Genomic DNA, 22240 nt, shown 5'->3' with positions numbered 1-22240 from the left:
TTCTCAAGTGAATTTACAAGTGTACTTAAAAACGATTTCTCTCCTTATGTTCAATAAAAAAGGTATTTTGTTCCTAACCCTTACTAATATTCAAGTGACAACTTAAAATTTAAATTTGGTGAAACGCTAAATGTCCTTCTCATTACTACATGCACATATATAATGATAATACTGTCTTCATTATATTAAATAATATAGTTTGCAGTTTAATTTTAGTGCAAGAATGGTAGTAAAATTAGTAGTCAATAAATTATTCTTGGTTTCTTCTTCCAGAAATATAATATATTATAATATATTATAGCTTTCATAAATAAGTTTCCACAAATGAAAAGAAGGTTGTCACAAAGAACTACAGTATTGTAGGAAGGATACGCAAAATAAAGTAACACTTACGTACAAAGATATACATATATCATATCTCATATGTATGTTTGAATATTTATATTCTTATGTTTAATTTTTATAATTATTTATATTAAGACTTAGGTCACAAATATGGTAACTTTAAGTTAGCATTCGTTTATCATTTATGCAAGAATCAAAAAGATTTATTGTATTTCATTGGTGCAAAATGATAGATTTTTATTTATATTACGGATATTATTTAAATAGTTGGAAACATACCTAGGTATTTTAATTGTATTTCATACTAATGTATGCTTAATTTTATAGCTAATATTGGCATTACACGAAACGAATTACAAATAAAATCCATGTTTCATTTAATCTTTAGAAGGTTTCAGAACGAATGTTGTGATATCGTTGCGAGACAGCTTATCGTTAATTTAGAGTCTCCGATTAGAGTCCGCAAGCCGACGTACGCTAACGAGCATTCGTTTTAAATTTATTTTTATTTTAACAACAGTACGGTGCCGATGTTTTGTCTTCCACCGACGATTGTGCGAAGTTAATTGGATTGCCTGCTTTAAAATAAGTAAATAAAGCGTACCCATATTTATACTACATAACATTGGTATTTTGATCATGACATCTGTCAGAGGGGTGCACTCTTGTTAGCGCTTTTTAACGATTTAATATATTCGTACAGTCAAAATTAAAAATTATATTTTGTTGTTTACCTTTGTCATCGTTGATTGCAGCGGCGAACCCGTCGATACGGCGCAAATCTCCACTTCATATCTGTCAACGCCAGCTTCTCTGTCCAAGGAAACTGCCGTCGATAAGATTCCTAATGATGAATCTATATCAAACAACCTGTCCACTTGTTTATTATCACCAGTCACATTCACTATGTAATACTCTAATCCCGCTTTATAGTTATTTGTCAAGTTTAACACAGCAGTTCCGGCTTGTTCGTTTTCAGCTACTGAAATAGACCCTACATTTGTCCATGTAATGCCCTCTAACTCCATCCCACCCATTATAACAGTCAAATAAGTTTCCGTACTTTTCTGCTCACTTAACACAGCTTCATCTGTTGCTTTAATGACCAGATTCCACCTGGCATCTGGCACAGCAGGAGGATATCGCAATGTTAACGCCCCATTACTTCTATGCAAGTCAAATATGTCATTACCACCGTGAATCAATTTATAAGTAACCAGTCCGTTCGTTCCAGAATCGAGATCACGTGCTAAAACGTTCATAATAAATATACCATGGCTCATACTTCGACCTAAGCGAGCAGAGTTAATTACAGCAGCATTCATAGACACAAAAACAGGTGCGTTGTCGTTTATATCTTCAACAATTACAGTTACAAGTTTTTCTGCAGACAATCTAGTCGAAGGTGGTTCTGCTCTGTCATAAGCTACAACAGTTATTCTAAATGTGTCAATACTCTCTCTGTCAATAGGTAATAAAGTATGGATGACACCTGTTATGTTATTTATTGCAAAATGCCGTCTACCATCATTCGGATCTTGATGTGTGATCGAGTAATAAACTTTACCATTCAATCCTGAATCTGGGTCTTCGGCTGTCACTGTTACTATAGGAGTATGTGTAGGAATACCTTCTCGTATTTGTCGTACAATGGCAGTATTAGTGAATACAGGCGCATTGTCATTTGCATCTATAACATTAACCACAAATGAAATACTCGACGAAAGACTTGGGCTCCCATTATCAGTAGCAGTTATGTTCAAAATGTAAGAAGTTAAGTCTTCGTAATCTAAATGTTTATGAAGAAATAATTCTCCGGAATAACTGTCTATAAAAAAGGTTTCTTTCCTATTACCCGATGAAATAGAAAATTGTACTTCGTTGTTTATACCTAAATCAGCATCATTTGCATGAAATTGTATAATTTTTTTATTAATTGGTTCCGTTTCTAAGACTGAAACTTTCATCTGTGTCTGGGAAAATGTCGGTGCGTTATCGTTTTCATCGAGTACATCCACGCTTATTGTCGTGCTAGATGAAAGCCGTACATCCTGTCCTGAATCTTGAGCTAATATTGTGAGAAGATAATGATCTACACTCTCTCGGTCTAAAGGCTTGTTAATGAACAGTTGACCAGTAGCTTCGTCTAGCATAAATTTGCCCATATCGTCACCTCCTATCAATTTGTAATAAATATCTCCATTCAGACCCTCATCTGCATCAGAAGAATATACTCTCATAATTGAAGCTCCTACCGCCGTCCCTTCAGATACATCGACAGAGTAAGGGGTCCGTGTAAATATAGGTGCGTTATCATTGACGTCCGTTATGTATATGGTTACTCTGACTGAGTCTGACAGTTTTATCTTACCATTATCACTTACAGTAACTGTTAATGTGATATAATTTTGACCCGAATTTTGGGCTAAGTTTTCTCTGTCAAAAGATTTTAAGGTCTTAATAAAGCCATTTCGAGAATCAATTCTAAAGTCACTTTGAGCAATAGGTAAACTAAACGTCAATTCAGCATTACGTCCAATATCTTTGTCCGTTGCTGTCAATTTACCTACAAAAGTATCAGGTGGTTCATTTTCTTTAATTTTAAATATGAATGTTGTATTAGTGAACTGTGGACTGTTATCATTTTCATCCAAAACATGAATAACGACAGGAACTTGCGATGATCTCGGCGGTTTACCGTAATCAGATGCGGTTATAGTTAAAGAATAATAGTCTCTCTCTTCTCTGTCAAGTGGATTTTTAACATAAAGATAACCATCAGGGAAAATTCCAAACTTTCCGTCCATATTTCCTTCAGTAATAGAATAAGATATTCTGCCATTCGGTCCTAAATCAGCATCCGAAGCTGATATTGCAAAAAATCTGGTATTGACATAAGTAGATTCTAATAAAGAAGTTTCATATGAAGTATGGTCAAATACAGGTGTGTGGTCATTGACGTCGTCAATAATAGCAGTTATTGTATGCTTAGTCGCAAGAACAGGTCTGCCGCTATCAGATGCGGTAACTTCAACGGATAAAACAGAGCCTGGTTCATTTGTTATAGCCTTATTTAAATATATTACACCAGTAGTCTCAGATATTCGGAAAATATTATCAGGATTGTAATTTAAAGCATAAGAAACTGTTCGATTAGATCCTGAGTCACGATCAGTTGCTCTGGCAAAATATACTTCTTGGCCTACTGCCATATTTTCCGGTATGTGAATATCATCTTTTCCTTCTATAAAATATGGGTAATTATCGTTTACATCCAAAACTGAAATATTAACAGTTGTGAAGCCAAAAGCTTGTCCACTTTTAGCCATTATTTTAAGATGATAAGTCATTTTATCTTCACGGTCAATATTAGATTCAGTGGTTATTGTTCCAGTTTTTTCATCTATTTTAAAAACATGTTTAGGATCACCTTCCATTATGTAATATAACATCGAATCACTAAATGTTCTTGTACCAACCTTGCCAACAAAACGACCAGGCTGAAATTTTGATGTTCCTTCATCTTCAACTATTTTAAAGTTGTAGCCATTATATCCTTCAAACTCCAGGCTTTTTCGATATGAAGATTTAATTATATCAACAAATGCATCTTCCACAGCTCGTCTATTACCTTTATCTTTACAAGATATTCGGAGCGTGTAAAGTGCTTTGGGAGCTTTACGAAAATCTTTTTGTAATATAATATTACCAGTCATTGGTTCAATATCAAAATATCCATCACCTCCACTTTCGAGTTTGTATATAATTTTTGCATTTTCTCCTTCATCGAAATCCAATGCATTGACTCTAAGAATGTTGGAACCGAGAGTTGCATCTTCCCTTAAACTTTCAAAATATCTTTGAGGATAAAATAAAGGATCATTATCATTTACATCGAGGACTTTAAGAAAAACTGTAGCAGTTGATGACTGTGGGGGATATCCTTGATCCTTAGCAATCACTTGAATTTCATACAAAGAAATTTTTTCTCGATCTAATTCTGCTGCAGCACTTAACTGTCCTGTTATAGGATCAAGTATAAACGTGTTTGGATATTTTCTTTCGACGCTTGAAGAGAGATAATATGATACAGAACCATTAGTTCCCTGATCATAGTCAGACGCAGTCAAAATAAGTATTTCTTTAATTGGTTTCACGTTTTCTGGAAGAGTAGCGTTAATTTGAGATTGTGGAAAAGATGGTGCTTCGTCGTTTTCATCTAAAATAGTAATTTTCAGCCGAGTATAAGCCCATTTTGGATTTGGACCACCGTCCCTTGCTGAGACATTTAGTTCAACTGTTCCCTGTATCTCTCTATCTAAAGCAGATCTTGTCGTTACTAATCCTGTCAAATGATCAATCAAAAACCATTGTTGTTGATTTCCATCGTAAAAATCATAAAATATTTCAGCGTTAACTCCGGAATCTTCATCAGTTGCTGTTATGCCAGCTACATAAGTTCCGGAAGGAGCAAGTTCACTCAAAACTGTTGAATATTCCGATTTTTCAAATACGGGTTCATGGTCATTTACATCATTCACATGAATAACAAGAAATGATGTAGCAGTCCTTGCAGGTATTCCTTTGTCGGTAGCAACAACAGTTAAATTATATTTGCTTATTTCTTCTCTATCTAAAATACCATTTACATGAACGATGTAAACACTGCTTGAGTTTTCTAATCGAAAATGATTTAGTTCATTTCCTGCTACAATATGAACGCTAGTTATACCATTAAGACCAGCATCTAAGTCAGTAACCGTAATAGCAGCTACAAGCGACCCATTTTTCGCATTTTCGTCAACAGTAGCAAAACTAGCTGTAGGTGGTACATAAGTAAATGTAATAACTGGATCATGATCATTTGCGTCTATAAGGTTAACTGTTACATACGTTCTGGCATCCTGACGAGGCACTCCATGGTCTTTCGCAATAACCGTTAGCACACAAGTCATATTACATGTTTTATTACTACAATATTTTGGACAATTTAATTTTTTTACAGTAGTTATAACGCCTGACTCTGGATCGACTGCAAATTGTTTTTCTGTGTCGCTTACTTCATAAGTTATTTTACTGTTATCACCTAAATCACTATCTGTAGCAGTTACTTTAAGGACGGTCGTTCCAGGAGGCACACTTTCATTTAGAGACACAGAAAAGTCGCTTTGATCAAAAATAGGAGGATTATCATTTACATCTAAAATAGACACATTTACTTGAAGATATCCGTACTTTGGTGGATTTCCGCCATCACGCGCTGATATATTTAAAATATAAAAATCATTTGTTTCTCTATCTAACTTTCCTGTAGTTTCCAAATGCAAATACGAAGTTTGTCCGCTTGGATTTACCGTAACATTTAACCGAAACTTTCCTTCGTTATCACCATCTACTATTCTATAATCGTTTGTTATCCCATTTTCACCCAAGTCATTATCAGTAGCAGCATCTAGCAATAACTTAGTTCCCGGTGCTGCACTTTCGGAAAACGCTACAGCGATTATAGGTTCAGGAAATTCCGGGTAATTATCGTTCACATCCGTTACCCGCAGTCTAACTTCTATAGGATATGTAGGCTGACTTGATAAAACAACAAATGCGTAACGATCAACACTTTCACGATCAAGAATCGAGTTAGTTCTTATTTCTCCCGATGAAGGATCAAGAACAAACTCTTTAGGCGGTTCGTTAAAGCGATATGTAAAGCCAGGTTTTGTTGGGATTCTACCGACAATCGTTCCAATAGGCTGAGCCTCGGGTACGCGAAGGTCAACTCCAGTATCGACGGCACGAGACTGCATCTGTTCGGCGGCGGCGCCAGCGCCCGCGCCGGTTAGCAGCGCCAGCGCGACCAGCACCACGTGCCACCGCCCCATCCTAGTCATGACACTGTTGATAACATTGCAAGGTTAGGACTCTTGCAGCGAAAGTACCCCGTGACTAAAGCGGTTATTGTGTCCCGTTCGCGCAGTGTCGCGCGCTCGCTCGTTTCAGGTATGCAACATGGCCGCGTCGGCCTGCGCGAGCACGAATATCTCACAGAAAGTGCGACCCGCCGTTGCGCCTACGCCGTCACATTCATTCGTAAACACACGTGACACTCACTATCTACACCAGTTACAGAACTATAATATTCGTTTTTATAACTTATTTATGTACTTCACGAACAGTATGTTTACAACTTGTACTTAATTAAGATATCACAAAGCTTAAACACAATCCTTTCAAGTTATTTTCACTGTGTTGTGTATATACCGCAACTATAACGACATGCAAGTTGCGTCGCGTTCGACTCGGTACTAGCGGGCGGAGGCTTTTTTGACGCCCCGCGGCCGTCCCTGCTCCTCGCCGATCTTCCCCCGCAGCCTTAAAAGCTCCGACCGTGGCTGTAGGATGATGATGCCAAGATAATGGCCGCCCAAGGATTCTACTATTTATTTCATTGTTCAAGATTACTTTATACTTCCCATATCTGCTAAAAATATTTGTCAATATATTTAAAAGAACCGTGTTATCATTTTTATTCGATTGCTTTTATTTATATACTAAAAATAATTCCCGTTCCGATAAATATAAATAATATATAATGGACGATTTCTTTAAAATATTACTTAAAAAAGAGTATAAACTATTAAACACATATTACATATATAAACATATAAATATATATTTTATACGCTTCCATTGTATTTTTAATATAATAATTATATCAAAAAAAGATCTGTAATAATTTCATTGCAAAACATTGAAACGCGTTGAAGTCTTTTCAAAGAAAGCGTAAGAATAAAAACTCATTGTCACTTTACAATATTTTTCTCTTACATCTTACTAGTAGTACAGTACTTTTTAATTTACAATTACATATTAAAAGAAAGTTTAGTTGCAAAGGATAAACTTTAAATTACATAATTATATGTACACATAACTACAATAAATTGAAAGCTACTAATAGAATAAACTCAAACACAATACAGTTTTAAATGAACTTTAAGAAATTACAAATAGTATTTAATTGATAATAATTATTATTAATAATTAATTAATAATAAACTATATTATTACATAAACATCTTTCTATCTATTACATTTATACAACCCTGTAAGTCTAAACAACTGTAACTTATAAAAGCTCCATCTAGATAAAATACATGCCAAAAGCTCAACCATAATGTCGTAGCATTGAATGCCAGCGGCTCACTGAACTTTTAAGCTAATATCATAAATTGCTAATAGATGGCGCTACTGTGATCGTTCTGAAAACTTAGTAGGAAATTAAACAAAGACTCGCAGATATATTTGGGAAAATAGTCGCAAATAGTAATATGTACTATCAATAAAACAATAGTAAATAAGTCTAAATTAAAATATGTTACAATATATGTATTGCAAAATTAAATGTGCATAAATGTTGGATAGAAAACAAAATTAGTACATGAAAAATATTTGTACTATTAGCATTTATTTTGCACCATCTGTACATAAATGTATCTATGTATATATATCCAGTGCCGTCAGTTAGTATGTTATTGATCAATTGCAATATATGCAAGCGGCCTCTTTTGGAAGGTTAAAAATAGACATGTACCGTCACATACTATATTTTCATTCGGAACACTTGTTGCTGAAATGGTTTGACGTCACTCCCCACTTTCAGCGCACCAGCAGTTACACCCGAGGGGGGGCGTGCCTCCCCCCGGGACGTGCTGACGTAAGGACTTATTCTCATGAATGGAAAGAGTCCTATACATGGCTGACTTGATGTTCATACCTAAAAAATACAATACCACGTATTACGTCATTTCAATTGAATTTCCGACAGCAGTACGTTTAGCCGCTTAATATATTTAATGGCTATAAGCAGAAATCTACATAATTGTAAAGGGTTAATTAAGAACAAGTTAATTAGCATTAATATAAGTTTCTCGCCTACGTATTTACGCCTACATAGATGATTTTGAATACTGTTTAGTTTATTTTCTTTGTTTTGTGCAAGTCATATGTATATCAAAATTTGCCAATATGGAAGTATTTCTATCTACAATACAACATTATCTACAATTCGGTTTAACTATTAATATATCCGAGTAATAGATAACGATTTTTTCGTAGCGTATTTTTTATTAATAAAACAGCTGCCGCCTACGGACGGTGCGGCGCGCGCCTCTTCGTTGGAAAGCATAGTTACGAGTACATATTATGTGAGTAAATTCGACGCCAATGGAAAATTAAGCTCTTTCAAAACTGTCGCTTGGTTACGTAACGAGCAGACACGCATTAAGATCTTGCAATTGGAAAGGCGTCTCCGAGAAATACAATTATTGTGACAATTCTTAGTAAGCCATCTTTAAAAAATGAATTTCTATTTTTAACATCAGCGCTGCCCTTATCTTTTTGTGATACAGAGAACTATCTTGTTTTGAGCGTAATATTTTTCTTTTAAATATCGAAGCTTTCCTTAAATATTTATTTATAAGCCTGAAATTGGATTTGCTTCAAGTTATACAAATTTAATTTTATGAATGTTAAGTATCAAAAATAATAAACGATATCACTCAATGAAATATCAACACGTATTCCTGAATTGAAAAAAATCGTACAGCAAAAAGGATAATTAATTAAAATATATTTAGATCGTTTTTTGTTTTTTCATATGACAGCTTCTCGTATAATGAATGGTCGAACGTCTGTGGAACTTAGATAAATGCCTATTACATTTCGCCTGAAGATAGAAACATGCGATTTCAAAATATTTATGTCAATTTTTACTAGGTATTGAGTCGCACCGTCGACGTAGGGGCGCCAGTCGGTCATCGACATCTTACTTGGTACTTCCGCTTTGGAAGTTGACTATGCAGTTCCACTGTTCAAGAATAGCGATTTCACCCTCTCCCGACCTGCCCCATGCTATTCTTTTAAAACGGCGCTTAAGTGTAACAAAGTCTTTGAAATATTTAATTCATAAATCTATACCTAACGATGTATATAAATATATTAATATTTTTACACTACTTTTTATATTACGAAATACTAATTTAATAATGCATTTTTAATCACAATAAAGTTTAATTTTAGAATGTATTCTATATTTTTATAAAAAAATAAAACTACAGTTATTTCGAATGTCGAATTATTAAACAATTTATGTATACGTAAGGCCTGATAAGCTTTATCGCGACTTGAGCTGATAAATACTAATTGCTCGCGGCGAAAAGATACGTAATAACGTATAATACGATAACAACGTTGTAATCCTAAAAATATACGAACTATATATAGATGTGACATACAACAATGAAAACTGTAGGATAAAAAATACAAGAATTAATTGCAAATTCAAGCTACATTGTATAGTTATAAGCTCATATCCCGGCTTAAATATTTTAAACGTACATATCCGTTTATCGCGGTGAAGAAGACAAAATAGACGCCATTGGTTTATTTAGAAAAAGGCGTACAATAAATATTAAAGGAATCTTTGTCTTGTTTTTATAATACCCTTTAAAAATGTGTATATCTTTCAATTTTGTTAAACGTTTCGTATAAGCCATCTGAAGAAACAAAATCGAAATAATTTATTCAAGTTAGCTCTTAATTGTAAATCGTCATTTTACGATTATGGTAATAATGTATATTGATAGTATGATAATTAAAAGTGTAGTATTTATTATTATGTTAATGAATTAATAACCGCGTCATATAAAAAAGTATTTGAATTTTTTACACGTTAGAGAGAATTAGAGAATAATATTTATATAAACCAGTTTTAATTAAATAGAACTTGTTTCTCAAAATGTTATTCCATAAAATTCCATGTTTCACTAACGACGCCATGTCATAGTCAAATTGAATAGTTCACACACTTTTTATTATTTTATGGCATTTTTTATGGTATTTAACACGCTTTTTATTAAGTTAACCTTCACGTAACAATGTATATTATTAAATTCATGTATTTCAATTTACATCGGGACATCGAAGGAATTCTGTAGAATAGAATATTTTCAAAATTTCTGAAGCTCTATGAATGTATTTATTGTAACGTTTACAAAAATATACCAATTTTAGATTTCACGCCTTTAAAAAAGCTGAACGAGTAAATTTTAAAACGAAACATCAACGAAAATTTAAATTTAAAACGTATTTAAATGTGTACTCCCTTTTCTGAGTATCGACATAACAAATGCTAATGTTCCCTAATAACCTTTTAATTTTTCTGAATAATTATAAATCTGTGGTACTATTACGTTATTTTGTATCACATCGAATTAAATATTAACTTTCACAGGTAGGTAATACTAAATCGATTTAAATAATCATTAACATTTTAATGTAACATCATAAAGATACTGATGAAATATATCCATAAAATTAGTTTTCAAACATAACAAAGAAGAAAGGCTTAATAAATATAAAGGCATTTAAAATAGAGTCAGTGATTACTGTTGCCTTACTGTATCTGTATTTACTAAATACTTCTTAGATACGATCTTACAATCCGTTGACAAAATTGTACTGTTTAGTAAGATGAATAATCTGTGGGCGCGATCGATAGCTGTGTGGCGGGGAATTGAGAATGGGGAACAAACACCCAACCACCTTCGCAGGGTGTACGCAGGGTGGTTCATTGAGAACGTGTGGGCGGCGCGTGGGCGACTAGCTTATAAAGGACTGCGACCCACCCTATCGTCATAGTCGTGCCCTAAATGTCCTACGTGAAGGAACATTGTGCAAAATGTGCATTGTAAACTCAGGACTAAGGTAAGATAATTAAATACTAGAGTCATACTAGAGTTTAATATACGTCAAGTTACATAGTAGATTCGTAATTAAATTTAGAATATTAAAATATAAATTATTGTCATTTATACTCAAAAAAAAAATTAATATTTTATTTCATTATTCGATAAAAAAGAAATATTTTTATTGTAGGATGTGGATGGTTTTGTTTTGCTCACTGTTAGCACAAGCAAAGACCTATCCTCTCCAAGGATGGCCAATGTACGCTCAGACACCAAGAGAATATCCTGAAGACGATTACTATTATGCTCCGAAAATCCAGTACTACTACGATGCTCCAGCTATTAATGCACCAGAAGTTTACGGTCAAGTTCCTTATACATATTTTTATGACCCATATGGTCACTTTGCAAATGAAGCGCCAAAGAAACAAGAAGAAAGACTAGCTGCATTGCCTATCGGACAAGAGACGTGGTTCGAAAACGAGTCCTCTCCTCGGTGGAAATCTAATAATATCGATGACGTCAACGCCGCTTTCCTAGACAATTTAATTCTCACACAAATGGCTCAAGACGCACAGAGGCGACGTGAAAATGCTCGGGCTGCATTCTCGAATATGGATTACGAGGAGAAAGAAAACGAGGACGAAGATGTAAGAGAACTTAAAGCTCTGGCAGACAAACCACTCTACCATGCACCGAAAACTGTTTCTAAAATTGAAGAAGATGATTATCCTGAAGATTATTCAGACACCTTTATAAACTGGAATGGAAATAAGCGAAGTGTCACCACAGCAGCTCCGGAAATCAGTACAGAGGAAGTTAAAGATATCAACAAAGAAGTTGTGATGCCTCGACCAGCACCGATCACCCACAACCACAGATCTAACCAGAATAAAATAAAGGCACCATTCTACAACGCCATCACACATTTTCTCGAAAAACAAGGGCATGTAAGTATTATTTTTCTAATTCCAAGTACACTATTACCAACACCATTTATTATGTATATTTATTTCTATAGTTTAAATCACCTAAGTATATACGATTGCGGAATCCCGAAGTCTAAAAATAACTTGGCCGGGTTGGGGGTGGTGGGTGACACGCACTCTGAGGTCAGGTCAATCGCGGTAGAGCGGGATGCGGGGAACTTGTATCAGCTAAAAATGCTTTCCAGAATAACCTACTTAAAATTTTGCATGAATGAAATTGAATCAGATGTTATAAAACCTTTTTTTGTTTGCAGGAAAATTTGAAAGGACGAAGAATCGATAAACGATTCGTTGCTGGTGATTCCGATCTGGTAGTCGAACTTCGAGGACTGAAACATCGTATCGCAACTTAAATTGATACAATTGATTACCGCCAACTAACATGAGACTGAATATTATTTTAGAATAGTAAATTTACGGCAACAGCGACCTGATAAAATCACGACGAGAAACAGGCAATCAAAATAACCAAAAAAAAAATGTAATTGCGTAATATATAATTTTTTAATTATATTGATCATACAGTCATATATTTCAGACATCACTAACGGCTAAATGAAAACGTTATTTGCCGCCATTTGCAATAACTGTCTTGTTTCAAATAAATAGTTGATGACTGGATTTCTATAATATAACTAATCGATATAATAGTTGATCTCAGATCTTTTTCGATTCTTTACTAGTTTTGATAAAATTTCGTAGTTGATATAAAAGTTAATTAATGTACAAAATGTGACTATAATCACGATTGCTGATTATTACGATAACGGTAACTTTTTAAAAGAATCCTAATCGGAGGTTCCCTTCATTTGGCAGCTGACGCGTCGCACAAACTTTTGTGCAATTTTTGTAAATATTAGATATCATTCTACTAAGATTTAGATAGAAAAAATACTTCACTATTATTTTTAAAAAATGAATGTGTATATTTTAAGTAAGGTACTTTTTTAAAACTGCGCAAGACATTGAACTTTTTCTTGGCTATAATATTTTTAAATATAAAGGAAATGTTCGCGTCCTTCTAATAGAAACCGATATATATGTACATATATATTGTGATACAAAATGTATTTTGAAGCTTACTGTAAATTGGATTTGATGATTAATTTATATAACTACTTGGAAAGTACTGCTTATCTTCCAAATTATTTGAATTTTTGTATTAATTTAAATATTTTATATTGTATATAAACTTTAATGTGGTGCTATTTATTTTCTTTAATTTCACGGTCTAAATAGACAATACAGTTAACCTTTTGCAAAGCAAAATATTGAAAATAATATTGTATACTTTTATAAATAGTAAGAATGATGATTCTCTTGGCAAGCAGAGGATTACGTGATATTTCAGCTTTACGGCTTCTTAACTGTTTGTATGACAAACGGTCTATGAGACCTTTTGTTAACGATTAATACTTATTAATTCCGCCATTTTATTATTTATATTAGAAATGTTATTTGTAAATTTCCCACTTTTAAATTATAATGGTAATAATTTTCCGAATGCTACCTTCGTAAATCTCTCTTCGAAACATACTCTCAAATTGTATTCATTGTAAATTTAATAAAATTTATCTTTGTAAAGTACATATCTGTTTATAGTAATGTCGAATTACTTTTCCATATTTGTATAAAGTATTGGACCCGCATCCCTGAAGGTTAGTTTATAATTACATAAGTAACATTACAATTGTAGAGTGATTTATATAGTATTACTAGTTTACACCGATTGATTATTCTTGAACATTTATAACATAAAATTCCCTTTCATTTCAGCATCAGATTTGTTCGTAAATTTATTGTAAAAATTATTTTCAATTATAGAATTAATGCCTTAAGATAGATAGATAATAAATATCAAAACTTCGCAAATTATGTAATCTATACAAGCCTATTGTTTAGATGACTTTTGTGTGAAAATGTGGCTCAAAATATCACTATACAAACACGACTATCGGTATATATTTTATAGAGAGTATATTAGCATATTTTTCGTTCATCTTAAAATAATTATCGTCATAACAACGGATACACGTAAAAATACTAGATAACAAATGTAACAGAGGAATTTGTATCCAAATAAAAAAATGAAAAAAAATAATAAAAATATATTAATTATACGTCTGATGTTTTATTACGCCCTTTATATTTAACCGATAAATAAAATAATGTACATCAAATGTTTTAGAAATACCCAATTAACTCGTTAAATCAACTTGATTCTATTTTATTAATAAAACTAACTGTGCCCGCGACGTTTGCGCGTTACAACTCATTACATTAGTTATCTGCCTGTGATAGTCCTGTCAAAATCAGGTCATTTGTTACAAAGATTAGAACAAACAGATATACGTCGTTATTTTAGTATAAATATCGTATACACATATACATTTAGTATAAAGTGGTTATATTAATACTACACACACTCCAATAGTATTGTTTGTATATATTAACATCTTAGTTACACAATATTATTGGAAACAGGCTTTCATAGATATTATATATATACAGTAATTACACGATCGCACTCACCCTTGAAACTATAACACGGCTACAATATATTTAGAGGCAGAATAAATAATGAATAGCCGCCCACAACCTGCCCACACACAAATATATACACAGAGAGCGTAGATAAAGCATAATAAATCAATCAAAATTCTAAATATATATCATTTTACTAACCTAAAAATAAATCATCATACAATGTTATCAGTTATAATTATGTTACAGATCGGATTCTACATACCATATACGATTCCGATCACCGGGCCGAAATCACTGCATAGTATAAAACAAAGTCGCTTTCTCTGTCCCTATATCCCTTTGTATGTTTAAATCTTTAAAGCAACGCAACGGATTTTAATACGGTTTTTTTAATAGATAGAGTGATTTCAGAGGAAGGTTTTTGTTTGTTATACATGGACAATATAGTAAAGAAACGCTGAAAATTTTAGAAGTTTCTAATGACATGGCGTAAATAAACAAATTCTGTAATGGATTTAGTATCAGCATTGCACCCGTGCGAAGCCGGTGTAGGCCGCTAGTGAATTATAAACCTAAGTTAAGCACGTGATAATTTAATGGTTAACTGAATTTGAACCCGCAATCTTCAGTCAAAATTTACATGTTCATAACATAGGGTCATCAAAATATAAAACAATACTATAAAAAAATCAGTGTCGTTCCAAGGGATGTCTGCGCCAGTAGACAGCCCTAATACATCTTTTGTGCAGCCCACGTAATTTGTAAAAGCTTTTATATATAACCTTATGAAATTCAAACCAATATTGAATTTCAAACCAATTCCATACAACCGTAATGAAATTTTAGTTCAAGCATGTAGACTTTTAATACCTATGTAAATATATATGTATATATATTTTAAATCTGTATTAAAATTATAAAATTAAATAAATAAATTTAAATATTGGACACCACATACGTTACTCTGATTCCAATGTAAGTAGCTAAAGCACTTGTGTTATGGAAAATCAGAATTAACGATGGTACCACAAACACCCAGACCCAAGATAATATAGAAAACAAATTAACTTTTTCTACATCGACTCGGCCGGGAATCGAACCCGGGGCCTCGTACCCATGAAAACTGGTGTACACCCTACTCGACCACGGAGGCCATCAAATGAGAAAGTAACTCTGACTTAATAATTAAGAGGTAATCCTCTTCACCTTTAAACCTCTGAAGCGATTTTTATGAAACATCATTCATAATAATAGATAGTTTGAATCACCCGGTGTATATTCCTTTTACAATTCACCCCTCGAGTGCATAGGGGTGACGTTTTGTGTGTATAGTTAATTATAAATTTCACGCGGGTGAAACCGAAAGTTTACAAAGTCCGTAATATCTTCGAAAGTCTAATTAAAAAATTCAAATAAATTACACAGTGTAAGAAATTTTACCTTCATATATAACTGTTAAGATTTTTTTTATTGGTATTGCAATGTATTTATTTACTTTTCATTGGTATTGTGTGTGTTTGATACTAAAAAAAGTCCAGTGTATGTTTGTTCAACATAACGAACCCGGCGCCCTGACTCTCGCACGGTATCGATAGAACTCTCATCTGTGGAGACAAACACGCTTTTTCTCGAAACGCAGTAGCAGGCTAAGTAACTAATTATTTCCATCTATTAGTTATATACGATTTTTTTTTAATTTAAATTTATTAACATAAGAATTATTAACAATAAATGCTTAAATATATACAAATATGAACTAAAACTAGTTACTATATAAATCTTGACCGTAAATTTTGAATACAATATATAAAAATATAAATGTTTCATATTCTCTTTATATATATAGTTGTATAGATAAAATTAAGCTATCTGCCCATGACCAGCGATTCAGAAACTGCTTAATGATAGTAGTGTTACTTTTGCAAATTTTATATATTTATTGTCTTAACATTATTTATCTGCCTGGTAATATTCATGATTATCGCTATATGATCGTTGAACAATCTGATAATATATCTATATAATTTGACATATTTATTTAATTATGTCGATTTTAATAAAAATAAAAAAAATAGTAATAAAGTATATAGTAATAGTAACAGCCTTCAGTTCTAGTATCTGAACATTATTTAATTTATTAATAAGTGTTATATTTGATTTATGTTATTTTTCTATTATTTTTTATCATCATTACATAGCATAAAAACAAAGTCGCTTATCCGCTGTCCGTCTCTATGTATGCTTAGATTTTAACACAAGGAGCTGGATGCGAGTAGCCGGAAAAAGACCACAGTGGCCTGCACTTGGAGAGGCCTATGCTCAGCAATGGACAAAAACGGACTGATGATGATGATGATGATGATGAACGGATTTTGATGTGGCTTTTTTTAATAGTTAAAATAATTAGAGAGGAAGGTTTTTGTGTAATACTTGGACAATATAGTAAAGATTATTTGAAAAGTTTCTAATGTGATGTCGTAAATAATCAAATTTAGTGTCAGTATTACACCCGTGCGAAGGCGGAGCGGGTCGCACAGTATAATATAATTATTTACTTACCGCCGTTAACAAATTATAATAGTGCTATTGTCCGAATGAAATTACTGTACTTACTTAGTTGATGTTAGGACTTCGTACTAAAAAAATGTTGTATTATGGTTTGAATAGTTAGTGAGCTTTTACTACAGGCACAATTGACCAAATATCTTATAGTCCCAGGGTTGGAAGCGCATTGACGATATAATGAATGGTTAATATTTCGTACAGCACTATTCTCTATGGGTAGGTGGTGGTGACCACTAGGCACTTACCACCTAAAACACGAAAAAAGATACCGTACAGTACGTAAAAAGCTAACTTCAGAAATATTTAAATTCAAAGAAATCCTGAATATACATACCTATATATTATTGTAAGCAAAAGAACACATTTAACCTATAACCTTTCAACAGAAAGGCAATTTCGAAGGAAAGAACGCCCACGTACCGTCGACAGTCTTCATTTTAACTTTAATCAATAACAAGCGAAACCTTTTAAATTATTTCATAAGATATTGTTTTATAAAAATAATAAAAGTTCGAATAAAGAATAAGAAATTTTTAAAGGTCGAATGTTTATGCACGGTTATGTGATTATTTTTTTTTTCTAAAATTTCCGGCTCAAGGCTGTATATGACATAGCTTTATATTGTTCTTCTTGGTGAAATTATTATTTATTTGAAGCTTGAGTGAAATCTTAGGCAGGGGGTTTCACGTACTGAAAATTCAGGTCCAACTTTAAAAAATATCTGCTCTGATTATTTTATCTTCATTTTTTGTTTGTCTCCTAATGATAAATAATCAAGGTACCATTAATACTAAGTAATGTTTCTCATTCTTTACACTGCCAAGGTCCTACAGTGTCCTTGAATCTTCATTTAAGGAATACTTATTTGCGGAGGTGGGAGTTGTTATTTTACCCTATTATGTATTTACACTCATTTATCTTTAATTCCTGAACGCAGCAATACAATTGTTATGAATAGGCCCACAAAGCCTGACTATAGAAATAATCTTTAATAACTAATACAAGACTATAGGTCCTTATAATATATAGTGTTAGGACACTTCTATGGGTAAAATTACTCGACAAATAGTTAATATTAAATATGATTTGCATATTGTCAAGCCCACTTCAAATACAAATTGTACGTTTACCCATATATAAAAAATGAATATCCGTACGTCCTTGCAAAAGTAACACTACTATCATTAAGCAGTTTCTGAATCGCTGGTCATGGGCAGATAGCTTAATTTTATCTATACTACTACATATATATATTAGGAGGATTTGTCACATTTATGTTTTTATTTATTGTATTAAAATATTGAAAATTCTTAACCATTCAAAATAATCTGATTAAAAAAAAATATTGATTTTTTCACATTTTAAATTTCAAAATAAGAAATCTCATCGGACATAATCATACTCTCTTCTACTGTGTGGCTCCTATTATAAAACAACTTATGCGAAATATCATCAAAAAATATATATTTTTAAAAGGATACCTGTCCAAGGTCCGAATAATAATTTTCTGACGCAAAAGGATTAACTTCCGGCACGTGTAAGACGTCCTTTAATATTTTAACTTATCAGGTACTTTAAGTGCTTTCTTAGAAATATATTTCTGAAATTGTAACATCTAATTTCTTTGCATAACAAAACTAATCATATTAATATTATTTTATTAGACATCCTCATTGCAAGCATGGTTTATTCATAAATTCTGTAATCGAAAGTCTGATGAAAGTACTTTTATAAATAAAATAAGAATTGGAATGATAATTGGGCACATTCTGAAGCCTAAGCAGTAAGCAATCATTTTATGCGGGCTAAGTAAGGTTCGCAAGAGCAAAAAGAAAAATTATTTCCAAAGAAATCAATTATCTAATTATACAAAAAAGTAAAACTGTTTTAATGCGTTGGTTAGGTAATTTAAAATAATTATTACAAACTTTCACTGAACTATATTATATTTATACAGAATTATCATTCAGTAGGTACATCAATTTCTACGTGCGTCTCATTTTACGATGAACTATAAAAAAAAACAAAAAAGCTAATATTGATTAAAAATGTTGTAACTTTTATTACTTATTTTGTTGACTCTACCCACTTATCAATGTAAAAGTGACAATTGCTTGGTACAGGTCATTGTCACGCCTATTCTTATTTTCGTCGTATATTATAGCTATAGCTTTGAAGTGGTTTTTTAATACAGAATAAAATATAATTAATAAACCGACAAAACATTTTATTATCCGTTGACAGCAAAGGATAATAAAATGATAACTGCAAAAAGAGAAACAAAGAGGATTTTCGTCAATTGTCTTCTAAATTCGTAAGTTAGGTTAAGTTGTAATTTTAATTGTGAGATAATTTATTTTATATTTGGATGATAATATTTTTAATAAAATAAACATTTATTAAATTTGTATTTTATTAACATAAGAATTAACAACATTAAATGCTTAAATATATTTAAAAAATATGAACTAAAACTAGTTACTGTATAAATCTTGACCGTGTGGAATGGTGGCAAAAATACTAGCAGCATTTCCCCGTTGAATCGCAATTCCGGTCATCTGGGCAAAAAACGAACCAGCCCTCCTGTCACCAGTGGAGGCAATGAGGCGAGGTGTTATACTTTTGATGAAGCTTTTTGCACCACTACTCCAAGAGCCAAGCGTTTCGACAGCAAATGGAACAAAAAAGTAATTAGATATAATACACGAATATTTAGTTCTTTTTTTGGCTTCAGCTTTTTCCTTATAAAATAAATAATATATATGAAAATTTTTGGTGACTGTGATTTGCCAGTGGTTACTAAACGATCAATCCCCGGACAAGCACCACTGAATTCATATTATTTAATTAAAACGTTCACGTGGTTTATTGGAATCTGCCACGTGTTAGATGTATCCAGCGCGTGCAAATTTGAGAAAATTTGGTCCTTTCGGGACGATTTCTGTCAGTTTATAATATTGCGTAAAAGAAATTCGTTCCAAAAATAGTTGAAATTTGTAATTATAAAAACTGTGTAAAATGACAGATATTAAGCTTAAATAAAGAGAAACCTTAGCCACTTACTTTTCAAAGGCCTAGTCCTACATCAGATACATATTCCGAACCGTATGTTAGAGTTGGGTTACAAATTATATTATGCAAATAACCACCGGGTTTACCTACTAAAAAACCAGCGGTACCCTCTTCGTCCTTCGGCGGGCGCCACGGGATCGCTTACGCATGCTACCCTGTCGCCCTGACGGTCGGCCCGCCTATGCGGGCCTTCAACACCTAGGGGGGATTCCCGGGGTTTGCTCGTCCACCTATCTCAACTATTAAAAAAAATACAACATAATCGAAAAATATTAATAATGATCTAGAAATAGAGAGCAGAACTAACTAAAGTTACAAGAAAAAACATTAAAATTTAAAAGCAATTTTTAAATCTTATATTTCGATTGATATTAAAACAAGTGTTGTGAACACTTGCCTGCTTAACTTGTTAATTTTGAAATAAAAAATAACATCGGTAGGTAAAATATTGTAGATATAATCCTACGCTGATGGATGCTTGATGAGGCAAGATCATCACCAAAAGTAGAGTTAAGTCACATTAACGGGAACATACTATTTTATATTACATATATATTCGCTGATACTATTGGGTGATTTTTTAAGAGTTAAGTTTTTGAGGTTGGTGATAACAGTTGGAGTCGTAACATTGGTTAGTTATGGCGGTAAACGTCACCTGTCGAAGTGAAAAATTTTCAGTATACTCTGCCATTTCATCATGCAAACGAGCAATGATTGTAAATTGTTGAAATTTATTATCAAATTCGTGTTCTGTGCAAAATGTGCATCGTTTATTAAGCCAATATTACGGTCGTCATAATCAACCTAGTGAATCAACAATTCGTGCAGTTATTAAAAATTTTCGCACCAAATTTACTTTGTTAGACATAAAACCATCGACTCGCATTCTTACAGTGCGTACCGAAGACAATATTGCAGTCGTAGCGTCCAGTGTTAACGAGGATCGTAAAATGCCAATTTGTCGCCGATCTCTGCAATTGGGCATGTTTACTCAACCACATGGAATATTTTACGTGTCGATTTGGGTTTGAAAGCCGAATGACCTACCACAACGTTTAATTTTTGGTGAATGGGTCTTACAAGATCTCAATGGAAATCCGTTGTTTTATCGAAAAATTTTGTTCCGCCATGAGGCTCATTTCTGGCTTAACGGATACGTAAACAAACAAAATTGTCGTATCTGGAGTCATTCTTGTTTGATCAAACAAGAATTACCGATGCACCCCGAAAAAACTACAGTTTGGTGTGGTTTATGGGCTGATGATGATGATCGTGAAAGGAACGTTACCACTTACCATCAACGGTGAACATTATCGAGCCCATGATACGCGACTTTTTTTACCCCAGTTGGCTGACTTGAACTTGGTTGACATGTGGTTTCATCAAGACGGTTCCACATACCACACAGCTCGTGAAACAATAGACATGTTGAAGAGTGAATTTGGTGAGCAGCTCATCTCTCGAAATGGCCCTGTGAGTTTGCCGCCAAGATCATGCGATTTAACGCCTCTTGATTATTTATTGTGGGGTTATGTAAAGTCGTTAGTTTATGTAGACAAGCCGAATACGATTGAAGCCTTACAAGATAACATAACATGCGTTATTTGTAGAATTCAGGCCGAAATGTTCAAAAAAGTGACGCAAGATTGGATCTTCCGAATGGACCATTTGAAACGAAGCCGTGGACAACATTTACATGAACTTATATTTAGAACGTAAATGGCAAAGGCCAATTTGTTGATTCCAATAAACATTTTTAATATATCATGCAAACTTGAGTGTTTTATTCGATTTAAAAAAAAAACTACGCTTAAAAAATCACCCGTTATAATCCCACTGTAAGGTAATGTCTATGAAGGTTATTAATATTGTTAAATTAACCCCTTAAATTAAAGCAGTCAAGAAAAATCTAAGTTCTGGATAGCTGGTGCATATTGATTTAAAATAGCCTTATATCGAAAAGATTGATTAAAGAGGAATTATAATAAAATAATTATAAATAAAACTGCTATTATAAATTAATTTGGGTAAAATACAAGT

At 32.8% G+C, this 22240-nt stretch overlaps 2 protein-coding genes across 2 annotated transcripts in view; one reads left to right on the top strand and one right to left on the bottom strand.

Annotated features, from left to right (window-relative positions):
- LOC124532058 (cadherin-related tumor suppressor) overlaps positions 1 to 6633 on the bottom strand; it is a 118179-nt gene extending 111546 nt beyond the window's left edge. Inside the window, exon 1 of the mRNA XM_047106687.1 lies at positions 1080 to 6633. Within this exon, the coding sequence (XP_046962643.1) occupies positions 1080 to 6233 (5154 nt within the window). The 5' untranslated portion in view covers positions 6234 to 6633. The remainder of the gene's footprint in view (positions 1 to 1079) is intronic.
- A 4214-nt stretch (positions 6634 to 10847) lies between these two features.
- LOC124532174 lies at positions 10848 to 14196 on the top strand. Its single transcript, XM_047106906.1, has 3 exons — positions 10848 to 11106; positions 11278 to 12037; positions 12331 to 14196. The coding sequence occupies exons 1-3, from the start codon at positions 11081 to 11083 to the stop codon at positions 12427 to 12429; spliced, it is 885 nt and encodes a 294-aa protein (XP_046962862.1). The 5' UTR covers positions 10848 to 11080; the 3' UTR covers positions 12430 to 14196.
- Positions 14197 to 22240: the final 8044 nt, after the last annotated feature.

The sequence above is a fragment of the Vanessa cardui genome, chromosome 8 (assembly GCF_905220365.1).
Source record: "Vanessa cardui chromosome 8, ilVanCard2.1, whole genome shotgun sequence".
Lineage (NCBI taxonomy): Eukaryota > Metazoa > Arthropoda > Insecta > Lepidoptera > Nymphalidae > Vanessa > Vanessa cardui.
This window is presented reverse-complemented; position numbering and strand designations above follow the sequence as displayed.